At 38.6% G+C, this 13,763-nt stretch overlaps 1 protein-coding gene across 2 annotated transcripts in view; it reads right to left on the reverse strand.

The window, feature by feature from the left end:
- gsk3ba (glycogen synthase kinase 3 beta, genome duplicate a) overlaps window positions 1–13,763 on the reverse strand; it is a 61,245-nt gene continuing 47,482 nt past the window's right edge. The window contains exons 4-11 of one of the 2 annotated variants that reach the window (XM_051906961.1): window positions 13,649–13,759; window positions 12,355–12,485; window positions 10,228–10,334; window positions 9,023–9,120; window positions 7,699–7,806; window positions 4,786–4,972; window positions 4,599–4,697; window positions 1–2,738 (exon numbers count right to left, since the gene is read on the reverse strand). In XM_051906961.1, coding sequence (XP_051762921.1) covers window positions 2,668–2,738; window positions 4,599–4,697; window positions 4,786–4,972; window positions 7,699–7,806; window positions 9,023–9,120; window positions 10,228–10,334; window positions 12,355–12,485; window positions 13,649–13,759 — 912 coding nt within the window. In that variant the 3' untranslated portion in view covers window positions 1–2,667. The remainder of the gene's footprint in view (window positions 2,739–4,598; window positions 4,698–4,785; window positions 4,973–7,698; window positions 7,807–9,022; window positions 9,121–10,227; window positions 10,335–12,354; window positions 12,486–13,648; window positions 13,760–13,763) is intronic. The other variant, XM_051906962.1, reaches the window with a different exon arrangement.

Raw genomic sequence — 13,763 nt, forward strand, 5'->3', positions numbered from 1 at the left:
TCATTTCCAAGCTATCCTACTCTTTATTTAATGCAAATTACAGTACCAGGTAACTAGTCTCTGAATCCAAGTCACACCAAGGACCAAAACGGACATATTTACAAGGAGAGGAGACATTTAGCATACCTTCACAGAAAAGGAATATATTTAAAATAAAATAAAAATTTCAGTCACAAAGAGGCATTCAAGTAATATTAATGTTATACAGGTTGCTTTTTTTTTTCATTTTAAACCAAGACAACTTTTTTCCCAATAAGTGTATGTAATGCGATAGTCTGTATTTAGCCCACAGTCCTTAAAACATTTTTTTTTTTGTCTTTTTGTCTTTTTTTTTTTTTTTTTTTGTATTTGTTTTTAACCCTTGTGTCTTTACATTTTTACTCTAACTTTAGTCACAAGAAGTGGTCACACCATTTGTGGAAAGCAACACATCTATGAATGCGTATCTTACAAGCAAGCTTTACATTGAGGTTGCGGGGATGAGGGTCCGGCGGGTGCTACGTGACATCTCTACTATGTACTGTCAGCTGGCCAATGAGCCAAAACACAAAAGAAATCGTTATTGCCCCCGGGATGTCGCAGTTACGTCACAACACGCTCACAGTTGGTTCGCTTTGGTAGTGGAACGAGTGTAAGAACGCACATCGTGATTGGCTCCACAGGAACGCGACTGCATCCACATACAAAAACATTTGTGCCAATACATGAGTGAATCACAACTCAAAGAAAAAGAAACACTACAGAAATGCCACTGAGTGTGGTTTCGGACAGGAAATGAAGTCAGCTATCAGTCATTTTGACTTGACCAATTAACAGCACCTGCAGAGGGTCACATGAAGGGGCGTGGTCTGTCTTGAGTGTAGACCAGAAGGGGGTGTGGTCTAGGGACAGGAAGTGTATGGAAGCAAAGGCACTCCAAACTATAGATACACTATACATTACTAGATATAGTTACAATAATATAGCTGGGACCTACTGTACAGATAAGATTGAACTATATGGCTGGAGAAAGCTCCTTGTCTACAGTATCCAACAAACAGGTCATTCTTGCCCTGATCTTTTAAATCTGTTTTTAATCTTCTTTTTTTTCCTTTGATCCATTTTCATTTAATCCCTCGTCTTTGTTTTCGCTCATTAACAGTTCTCAGGTCAGCATATATATGTACATAGCAGAACACACGCATGTACACATTCACTCACACATGCTTACAAATTATATATATATATATAAAAAAAAAAAACTAAAATAAAAAGTAAAAGCAATATTTCTGTACTGTATATACATGTCTGTAGTTTTCATGTACTGCTATACTTTGCGTATTAAGACATTTTGGATAAAGAAAAAGTAATTTTTTCTGTAAGCAGGTTGAAAGTATGCTGAAACGTGACAGAGAAAAAAGTAGTGGTTGAACCAACACAGCCACATCAGTTTAACATTGTGAATGCAGCACAAACACAGTCCGCGAGTCGTCTGCGCCAAATCAATGAGTTTTCTTCACCTATTCTTTATGTTTAGCTGTATGTTTCGATGTGTGAATACGAACAATGAATCTGAGCATTACAACACTGACCCACACGCAACAATAAATAACGAGAGGAAATCAAGACAGAAGGTGATCTGTAATTCTACCGGGCGAACGGAAAACAGCACAAAAGAGCAAAATGCTTGCTAGAAAGGAGCTCCAGCAAAATGTGTCCAAGTTCTAAGTCATAAACATACTGTATTATTTTGGTCAGCGGCAAAATGTTCCACTGCCCTGACAATCCATGATGGATTCTGGACCGATGATGCTAGATATAGATCTATATATAACTATGTATATATATATATATATATATTTTACATAATGCAAAGTAATATATAAACTGTGTATGTATATATCATACAAGAACACAGAGATGGAGACACATGTCTCACCTGTCAATCAAAATGTCTGCCCTTCCCCTAGACTGCCCATTTTATAAAACAAAATAAAACATTCAGCAGACTTAAAACTCCTAGATCATTTGCAACAGAGAATTTCTCTGTTGGCTTTGTGGTTGGAACATGCGGTTTTTACATTTATACCTCTTGTATAGTGCTTTGTGTTTTTTTTTTTAAAGATACAATTAGATGCGATATTTCCTCTAGTTTTGAATGCTGCATCATTTCCCCCAATACATACTATATATATATATATATATATATATATACATATATATATATATATATATACTGTACATGGGGTAGCCATGCGCTATAAGAGACCCAGAACAGTAGAGAGGGACAGAACACGTAGTTAGAGACAGTCCAGGTGAGAGAAGTGGAGTCCAAATGGAAATGGAAGTGGATGGATCTGGCTACCAGATTGCTTACATAACAAGATTGTCCTCTGAGAATGAAAAAAAATAAAATTCCGGCTGGTCACGGACCAGGTTTTACGGTTTACCCCCCACCCAACCCATTTCCTCACTGCTCTCTCTGTCTCTGTCGTTCTCGACAAGGCTTTTCCATGTATCATTTTGAACTCTTTTTGAACTTCGTTAAAAAAAGATGTAAATGAAGGTTGGCTCTTGCAGTCTGAATAAGAGTGGTGGTTACATGACTCAAATCCTGCCCAATAAGCTGGTGAGCAGTGGGGTGGGCATGGCCCTGGAGGCAGGGTCAGGTCTGATTGGCTGGGGCTCTCAGGTTGAGGTGTTGGAGGCGGAGGCAGAGGCTGCAGTTGTGGTCTGATTGCGATCTCCACTATTGGCATCTGGACACAAAGAGAATAGATTTTCATTTTTATTAGTATATATTGTATGTTATGTACTGTCCTGATTTAATAATCACATAAAAATAATAAAAAGCCACATTAAATGAATTAATTTTTTATAAAATTCTCATTGAAGAAAACTTTACTCTGTAGTGAAGTAAAAAAGTAAAAATAAATAAATAAATAAACCAGCTTATTACTATTTCAAATACATCCATAAAATCAAAATCATGTGATTCAACCAACAAAGTCATGTGGTCCAAACAACATGTAGAAACATGAAGAAAAAAATGAACTAGGGGTGTGCAATAATATTGTAATTGTTATTTTGGTAACGACGTGGAAGCTGACATTATCAAGTATGTCATTCACTTTGCAAAAAACAAACAAAACCACAATTCCAGAGTCCATGCATTCACTGCATGATGTAGCTTAGTAGAAAGCAGTTAGAATGCCTGCAAAATTCAATATATAAGGGCAAAAATGCCCTGTATGTGTCTTTGTCTTATATTTCTATACGATATAGTTAAGCAGTATCGCACGAATAAGAGTGCTGTTTTTCCCAAACATCAGCACTGTATGCCCTGTATGTGTCTTTGTCTTATATTTCTATACGATATAGTTAAGCATATAGTCACTGCTGTGACAGAATATAAAGAATATGAAAAGCTTTGGGAGTCACCTGTCTATTACAGGCCTAAACCAGTCAAGGTACCAGCAGAAGCACATGCAACCAGTCCTACTCGACCCGCTCTGAGCGGGATTCGAACCGGTGTCTCCATGTGACCACATCTCCTCAAGTCTCTACCACACCTATTGAGATCAGGGGAATGAGGTTTACACTCACAGCTCTTACTAGCTGGCCTCCGTTACACTCACTGCCCTAAACCTCACTCCCATCCAGGTCACAGAACCAAATGTGACCAGTCCTACTCGACCTGCTTAGAGCGGGATTCGAACCGGTGTCTCCAGCATGGGAGGGGGGTGCGCTAACAAGGACGCAAAAAACTATGCAGTCTCTAGCATGCCTCTTGAGGCTTGGGGAGTGAGGTTTATACGCAGAGCTCTTACTAGCTGGCCTCTGTTACACTCACCCCCCTAAACCTCACTCCCATCCAGGTCACGGCACCAAATGTAACCGGTCCTACTCGACCCGCTCAGAGCGGGATTCGAACCGGCGTTTCCTGAATGGGAAGCGAGCGCGCTGACACTGATGCAAAAGACCGCAGTCTCTAGCATCAGTTGCTAGTGCACCTCTTGAGGCCTGGGGAGTGAGATTTACAAGCACTGCTATTACTAGCTGGCCTCCGTTACACTCAGCCCCCCTAAACCTCACTCCCATTCGGGTCATGGCACCAAATGTAACTGGTTCTACTCAACCTGCTCAGAGCGGGATTCGAACAGCCGTCTCCAGCATGGGAGGCAGGTGCGCTAACAATGACACAAAAGGCTGCAGTCTCTAGCGCACTTCTTAAGATCAAGGGAGTGAGGTTTACACGCAGAGCTCTTACTAGTTGTCCTCCATTACATTTACATCCCTAAACTTCACTTCCATCTGGGTCACGGCACCAAATTTAACCGGTCCTACTCAACCCCGCTCAGCATATCCGGAATGGGAGGCGGGTGCGCAGACAATGACGTAAAAGACCGCAGTCTCTAGCGTCAGTTGCTAGTGCACCTCTTGAGGCCCAGGGAATGAGGATCAATCTTACAGCTCTTACAAAACCTAATTATCATTATTGACAAAATCCCAGAAAATATCGAGATATCATTTTTTGTCAATATTTTGTCAGAGTGAGCTATATACAAATGATAAGGGATGACAGATGAGCACAAAAAGTGTCTAAAACAAGAACTGACCTGAAGTGGTAGAGGCGTTGGTGGGAGTAGAAGCTCCTGCCTGGTTACGTGCATGAGCGGGAATTAGGATAGAGGCCAGAGATGGGTTACTGGACAGCTCTGAGTGAAGAGAAAAGAAAAACTGATTTAAAAATATCATCAACAATTGGATTGTCTTCATAAAAGCAAATGCAACATAATGCCTTACCTTGAGTTGTAAAGTTGAATAAGGACGGTTTCTCACGGCCATTAGGAAGCTTGACATTTGGATCCCGCAGTTCATCAAAGAAGGAATGAGCGCAGGCCTCTAGTGGGGTCAGTCGGGCGGTCGGTGTGTACTCCAACAGCCGAGAACACAACGCAATAGCTTCCGGAGGTGTGCGTGGCCGGAACACCTGCGGAGAAGTTTAAGAAGTTTAGTAAGAGAACCAACCTATATGCAGAGATTACAAACAATGGCCTTCTTTACATATTTTGGCAATGTATTCTTCTTAAATAAGGATCAATAAACAGCAAGGGCCTCATTTATAAAATGTAAATATGATCAGATTCGATCCTAAATTCCATGGATTTAATGCTGCCTTCATGACATGTGCTATCAGAATTATCGTAAATATATGAGTTTCCTAGTTAAAAATTGGACATGAAAGCCCTCTCAAGTCGTATTTACCACTGGGAAGCTCTAGGATGGGCGTCTTAAAATTTAAACATGGCTGCTGTGACAGGTATTCTCTGTTTTTTTCCAAAACAGCTACATTGCCTTGTCTTGTCATTAAAGTACTACATATTTACATACATGAGTAATCATTTGAAGCGTATTGTATGTTTTATACACAGTGAAAATAGCCTGCGTTTGACTGAAATTCCAGAAATGTCAGCAAGCTGACTATCTAGATAGTGCAGTGAATTTTGTGAATGTCAATGAATAGGACGCTAAATATTATTTTGGCTTTAATAAGATTTTCCCACCTGGTGTCCTCCATGATTCCTGTTCATTCCAACAACAAAGCACTTGAATGTGACAAGCTCGTAATCACAACTTCAGAAGTGGAAAGTAGGAAATTTCCAATAGTACATAAAGGCAGCATAATCTTGTCCAATAAAAATGAGGAACAAATCAGGATTGAAAGAGCGCTTTCAAACCTTTTTTGAATGAATAACCGTACACTATGAATGAATAACTTTTGCATAAGCTTTATATTTCATTCCTTCTCACCGTTTTTAAAAAGTAATTCATTCACATGCACATTTACAATTAATAAATCAGCGTGCCTTTAGGAATTTCTTTTGTGCCTATAGATGTTTTATGAATCATTAGGAAATTGAATCATCTATGAATCATGTAGAAAATTATCTTACACTCACACTTAGGATGATTATACACACATCTTTAGAAATGAGGCCCCAGGTTCCCTTTGTGGCAACTTGCCTTGTATAGGGTGATATCATGTCCCATTATGGGGTGTTATTTAAAGGAACTATATTTGGGTAATAAAGGTAAAATGTTCAAATGCTTTTTGTTGGCAAGTCTTTAAGGTGATTGTCTATAAAAAAAATTACCCATCCTAGCAAAAACTGAAATAAGCCTTGTTCTGATGGGGAGAGAGGAAGGAATTTCTTCTTTTTGGGGCATTTGAGTCACAGGCATTTGGGCATATCCTGTGCAGAAGGTAAGACTGTCTTGAAGGGAGGGGTCTGATTGGAAGCAGGATAAGACTAAACACACCCTGCAGCTCAGTTGTGTACTATACACAATGACCACCAGGGGGCACCTGAAAGATCCTGCTATTATACTTAATGTGGACTACAGTGTTGCGTAAATTTATGTTAGTGCAATGGCCAGACACATTTCATTTTCATATCTGCATATTACTTAAGTATAAATTGTTTTTAATTGCCATAAACTGACGATTAGTTTATGTAAAAAAAAAAAATCCTGTCTAATCAAACCAAAGAAAAGTAGCAAGACTCATTACCAGTTGAAACATGTCCATCCAGAACAGTTCATCTGTCCTTCAACTGCATTTTCAAATGACTCAGCAAGATCAGTTTGATGTACATGGTAACATTTTCAGTTGCAAGGCAAAATCTAAACTACCGTTTAAAAGTTTGGGGTCAGTAAGATTATTTTGATGTTTTAGAACATTGTCCTCTTATGCCCAACAAGGCTGCATTTATAAAAAATCAGTTGTGCTGCTTAATATTTTTTGTGTAAAGCTTTGGTATCATTATGAATGCCACATTGCCAATTTAATGCATGCTTGCTGAATAAAAAAGTATTAATTTCTTTAAAAAAATTCTTACTGACCCCAAACTTTTGAACAGTAGTGTATATCACAAGCACAAAAAACAAAACAAAAACAAACCCAAAAACGTAGAACACATAGCAAACAACAATTGTAATGAAGTCAGTAAGCAATGTAGAGCATATCTGGTGAGGTCATTCAATTCAAATGAACATGCGGATGTGACATCACTGGCCGAGAGTGGCTCTGCTCCAAAACCTAGTGAAATGCCATCCTGACTAATGGCTAAATATGCAGCTGCCTTCTTATAATACATAGAACACATATAAAAATTATTAAAATAGGCCATTTTTAATTAGACCAAACTATTTTTATTGATTAATTGTATTTAGTATTGAATGAATCATAATTATACAGTATACATAATGTATATTTACATATTTATAAACTCTTTGCCAGCATCTTAGCTTTTTTTATTTTTTTTTTATCTTAACAATGCATTATAGAATTGCCTTCTGTCTTCTAAATTAAGCTATCTTTGGAGGCAGCATAATTATTCTGAAAACCTCTCTGATTGGGATTCTTACATAGGCAGCTCACTAGGTTTGGAACAGACCGATGTAAGGTCACTTGGCTAACCATCACAACAGAGCTCAGAAAGAGGATGACTATAGGTAGACACAATCCTGACTGAAATTTTCCATCCTCTTTAATCAACTAGTTGAGAAGTAGAGCGTCCAAGAACAATAATGTCGGCGAGTCCTGTGTGGTGCAGACGGGTGATATGAATGAAATGGAGCCAGGATGAGGAGTCGAGCTGAGGGCTGGAGGTGGAAGGCGGCTGTGCTAGAAGTAGTAAAACAGTTGACCTGTACCTGTTTACTCACCTTAGTCCATGGATGGGCCTTAATCTGCGGGAATTTGAACTCGGTGTAGTTTGGGTTCATTTCCCGAATCTGCTCACGTGTGGGAGTGCCAAGCACCTGTGACCACAAGCACAGAAAGACCAGTCAAGATAACATAATAGTGTTCCTTCAGCTATAGGCAATTTTATGTTCCGGGGATTGATTAAAATGTAGTTCACTGTTTTCTTTTTGTTATACAAAGTTCACATGACAAAGTATTGAAAAAGATTTACCAAGCCTTTCCTATTATGTTTGTTTGTTTTAGTTTTCAAATTTATTTTAGGCATAAAATTTATTGTTTTACACTTTTAATGAAAAAATTCAACAACCAAGGAAGTGGTTCTCACGGAAGTTCAAACATGCTGCGTAACACGAGAATGAACCTCACTGATTCTTGTGGAAGCACAAACGTGCTGCGTAATACATAAATGAACCTCATTGGTTCTTGTGGAAGCTCAAACTTGCTGCGTAACACGAGAATGAACCTCATTAGTTCTTGCTGAAGCTCAAACTTGCTGCATAACACGAGAATGAACCTCATTGGTTCTTGTGGAAGCTCAAACTTGCTGCATAACACGAGAATGAACCTCATTGGTTCTTGTGGAAGCTCAAACTTGCTGCGTAACACATAAATGAACCTCATTGGTTCTTGTGGAAGCTCAAACTTGCTGCGTAACACAAGAATGAACCTCATTGGTTCTTGCAGAAGCTCAAACTTGCTGCATAACACGAGAATGAACCTCATTAGTTCTTGCTGAAGCTCAAACCTGCTGCGTAACACCAGAATGAACCTCACTGATTCTTGCTGAAGCTCAAACTTGCTGCGTAACACCAGAATGAATGTCATTGGTTCTTGCAAGCTCAAACGTGCTGCATAGCACAAGTGTGATATGATATGAGGGCGAGTAAATGATGACAGAATTTTAATTTCTGGGTGAACGAACTTACTTCTATTTTCTTTGAAATATAGTTAAATTGTACTGCCAAATGTACTGACAAGCATTTATAGTAAACTAACACACTTCATTTTGTCATTTCTATTGAAACTTGGCATGTATTTAAATACATTTGTAATTACACATTAACTAGTAAGAGTGTGAAAAGTTTTAAGAGAGTTCTAAGAAAGAAACTGCCTGTGCTTGAAGAAACACCCATAAATCAAGTTAACACTCTTGTACAGAACAAACCATCTAAACCTATAAACTGACTGTGGTGCAATAATTGTTCTTCCTACAAACTCATGCAAACATTGAGATTAAATCAGACAGAAGTGCCGGTGTAGTGGCGCCAGTACCTTGATGATTTCCACCAGCTGATCCACTCCACTGTCGCCGGGGAAAATTGGTTGTCCTAGCAACAGTTCCGCCAGCACGCAGCCAGCTGACCACACGTCTGCAATGAAAGGGGGTCAAAGAGATGGTGAGAATGAGGGAAGGCCATTCTTATTAGCCAAAGGTCAAGGACTAGTACAAAGCAAGACAGTACAGAACACATCTTTTACACTATGAGCCTTCTTTGCTCACTGCATGTCCTTGCAAAATCACCAATGACACGTAAATAAAAAAAAGCATAAAACAATGCTCAGAATATGAGTGAAAAAAAGCCTTGAGCTGATGAGAGATCCTTCAGCTCCATAATCTTAGTATAAGGCAGGGGTGTCCAATACTGCTCCTGGAGGGCCACTGTTTAGCTCCAACCCCAGTTAAACACACCTGAATCAGTTAATCAATGTCTTACTCGGAATAATAGAAACTTCCAGGCAGGTGTGTTGAGGCAAGTTGGAGCTAAACTCTGCAGGACAGTGGCCCTCCAGAAATGAGTTTGGACACCCCTGGTATAAGGCCTATTCTCTGCAAGACACTTTATTTCGATAGTCCACTATAGACATACTACTTACTGTAAGTAACTTAGCAACTTCATGTCAACTACCAGTCAGAGTATTAGTAGACTGTGCAAATGTGAAATTTGCAGGCTGTAGATTTTGGAACTACTATCACTATGAATCAAACAACCTGGTATGATTATTGCTAGTCCCACAACAGCCAAATATCAAATAAATATTTAGCCTAACTGATACATCAGTGTATCCCCTTGTGAAAAATAAGTGTGCTTAATTGTATTGAAAGTGCACATGTAGTGTACTTCAAATCATAAAAGAATATGTAAAAAAAAAATGTACTTGCATATAATATATTAATAAAATAATAGTCCACTTAATATAAACTGAAACTATAATACATTTGTATGTGACTGCAATTAAGTGTCCAAAAACATTACATTCAGTTCGCACTCAAGTATATTACTAATGTAATCAGTATTATATATTATAGTACTCGTATAAAAGTATGCTAAAGTGTACTTCTTTTTCACAAAGGTCACTATTGGTATGGATTTGCATATTTATAATGATAAGGTAATAGCAACACAATGAAGGAGTAGTTTATTAAAGCAGAAATGATTTGCATGGTAGATGCAGTTGTATGATTACAGCTCATATACCTATGCTGGAGGTGTAGTCAGTTGCTCCAAAGATGAGTTCAGGGGCTCTGTAGTACCGTGAGCATATGTAGGAAACGTTGGGCTCTCCACGTACTAACTGCTTAGCACTGTAAACAAAAAGACATATTGTCACAGGTGTAACTCTCTGATCCAGTACAGTCTCTGATCACACTCATCACCATTTCAGTCAAACATGTTTATAAATCACCATTCACTTTTTTGGGCCCTGTCATTCCATGTGTTTTCTCTGATCGGATAGCTATCAAATTTGTTAAAACTGTTCCATTTACACTTGGCCTCATAAATGTGTCTGTGAAAAACAAATATAATACTGATCTTTAATTTCTACGCTATATGCAAATATAACAGAGTTCGCATTAATGAAAGCAACAGACGTGAGCTGCATTAAATTTATCATCAGATCAAATACTGCAATAGGAAAGAAAGCGGCATCAGAACTGGTTAGATGATTTAGTCTTACTACTTTTAATGAAGCTTCAGGATGTGACGCCAGACATTCAGTTTCATTTGTGGGAGTTTGCATGTCAGCTTGCTGAAGATCAGAGGCAGCCTTTGCAACTTGGAAGTCCGTTTCAAAGAAACAGTCGGACCAGAACTATTGTTACATTAATGACAAAACAAAAACTGCATTCAATCTTCGTCCCTTAGTCCCTCAGCTAAAATAAAATGATACTAAAACCGCCAGTATGTGGAGGCTAATCATCATCTTAATGAGTTAGTCATTGAATCATTCAGTCAAACGATTCATTCAAAACGGCTGATTCATTCAGGGACAAACAGAAGTGAGTGAGTTGTTGAGTCATTCATTAGAACGATTCATTCAAAAACATGGATTCATTCAGTAATGAGATGAGCAATGGCTCTACTGTTTGGAACTATTTTCGTTGGCAAAAATTTCACTGGCAAAACAGTCAATATTGACAATATTGCGTCTAAAATGTAAGTCACCTAATAGCCTAACTTATTGTTTATTGAATTGTTGTATGAAATCAATATCACATTTGCAAACGTGCTGATATTCAGGAAAACAGCACTTTTGCTCATGTGATATTGCTTATCTTGGTTTTTGGAAGCATTTTTATTAATTTTGGTGGCACTTTTGCCCCAAGCCCCCATTAATTTATGACACTGGTGTGTGTGCGCTGCGTGATGATGGGGGGCGGGGCTCTTTTTTTAAGGGCAAACGGAGGCCCCTTCTGTTGTGAGGCCCGTTTCAAGTGAAACATAGCAAAGGCCGCTACTGCTGAAGAGAAATGCTACTCATCTATTGTGGGCCATATGATACGTTTAACAGTAGTGCTGTTATATCTGGCTAACGGGAGCAGACATTCTCACACCTTTGTTTTTTATAATTTCGGGAAAAAGTAAAATTTACATTTATGGCTTCAACACCCAGACGCATTTACACTTGTCCAGTCTCCTGAAGTGGTTTGAGTGATTGGATTGAAATCTGTCTGGAAAGTGTTTCAGAGGGCATTTATATCTGGTCTTTTCATGTTTGGATAGCTATCCGATCAGTGAAAAGGCATGAAGTGGCTAAATGTAAATAGGCCCTTCACTATTAGTAACTCTAACCCCTAAAAGTGTTTGGACCAACCTTTTCTTATATTTTAGCTAAAAGCTATAAAGTCACCTGATATCTAAAGATGGTTTCTTTCTTTGTCTAGATGTTGAGTTGATTTGCTAACATCTCGAAATATCTCAAGGTCTCATCATAATTCAAGGAAAATTTGCATTCTTTTTGTCTAAGTGATCAGTAACAAGCGGCAGAATCACATGCCCTCTTTTCAGTCAACCCACGTAAGGCAAGTGAGAAATGGACATCCGAATATCACTTCACCTAAAATCTTTACTAGTATTCTAAAGCAGAAAAATGTGAAAAGTAGGCTAAATGAAAAAGGCTGAAGTCAGCACACAGATATCTCAGAGCATAGCGAGACCATCTGGAGGCCTCTGGTGAGGTGTAATATGGGATTATCAGGTTAAATGCAATAAAGCGATGCTTTCAGTTCATAGATCCACTGGGGCCGACACTAGACCTTTGAAAGGTTATCAGAAAAAGGCATTGTGTCCTATGAATTAGCTATCAAGAGATTACCAACTGACCTGCCAAAGTCACAGAGTTTGAGCACGGCTGTGTCTGGGTCCAGCAAAAGATTCTGGGGTTTTATGTCCCGATGGCAGATCCCAAAGGAATGGATGTAGGCCAGACTCCTGAAGAGCTGGTACATGTACAACTGCAGTGATGAAAACAAAGGAAATATACACAGGTAATTAGGTTAGAAGAGGAGTCATAACAAGTCGCAAAAAAATGCACCCTAAAAATGTAGAATACCATTTTGTTTTCATTGCTTGAAATATCAAACTTGACTTTGTGTGACACACAGACTAAAATATGGCAAATATGGCACCACTGGTGTTTGATCACATACATTTTTAGAACTTTGATGGAGGGAAACATTATCAGAGCATAATGATTATTGGTATGTTCTTCACCAAGACTTATAGTCTTGGTTTATAGGAATATTGTTTATGAGTCATATGGATTAATTTTATGATTCTGTTATGGTGCTTTTTTGTCATTTTGGAGCTTGAGAGACCTCAGTCCCCATTCACATTATTTGGAAAAAGAGCGTCCACAAAATTCTTTATGAATTCACCTTTAAAAAAAACCAAAGAATATTGACATTTATACTTTTAGTAATATTTCAAAATGAACATTTACTGGACTGAAGCAACTTAGGTTTACTTCATTATTTACTTGAGTTAAAATATGAGTATCAAATACATACGTCAAGCTTTTGAGGAACATTTGTTTGTACATCTTTTATCATTGTATATAAATATCATCAACTGCACAAAATGGCATAGTTTTGCTGAATTTGGGTCTTTGAATAAATATGAGGTGTTTATTTACTTTCTACCTTTAAGTATGAGCTCCATATTCTCTTATATCATACTACATGAGCCTTAAAAGCCTGATGTGTCAATTATAATACAAAACATAAAACACACATGCAACAGTTTCTTGGAAGCTTTGCTGATGACCTGTACCCCTGGTTAAGAACCACTGATTTAACATCTCCGTGGAAGGTTTTCGCATATAACTGTATCTGTACATATATGTATGTGTGTTGCGTGTGGGTGTGTGTTTCACTCTTCATGTCACATCCTGCCAATAACAGGAAGGATATAGCTCAGGACACAGCACAAAGGAGTGATGATGTCAGCAGTCAAGACACTGGTGACGCAAAAACGCACAGGAGGAGAGGGAAGAAATGCCAACACACACTTGACTGACCCGTATACTCACCAGCGAGAATGAAATCTAAGGTTTTCACTCAGGATGTACACATCATTCAGAGGACACACAATAGAAACAATTAGGAATGATCCGCACCTTCACATAAACCATGGGAAGGGTCTGCTTAGCGCGGCTGTAGTGTCTCGCCACTCTGTACACGGTCTCAGGGACGTAGTCCAGAACCAAATTCAGATACACCTCATCCTTCTGT

Source organism: Ctenopharyngodon idella, chromosome 9 (assembly GCF_019924925.1).
Source record: "Ctenopharyngodon idella isolate HZGC_01 chromosome 9, HZGC01, whole genome shotgun sequence".
Taxonomy (NCBI): Eukaryota; Metazoa; Chordata; class Actinopteri; order Cypriniformes; family Xenocyprididae; genus Ctenopharyngodon; species Ctenopharyngodon idella.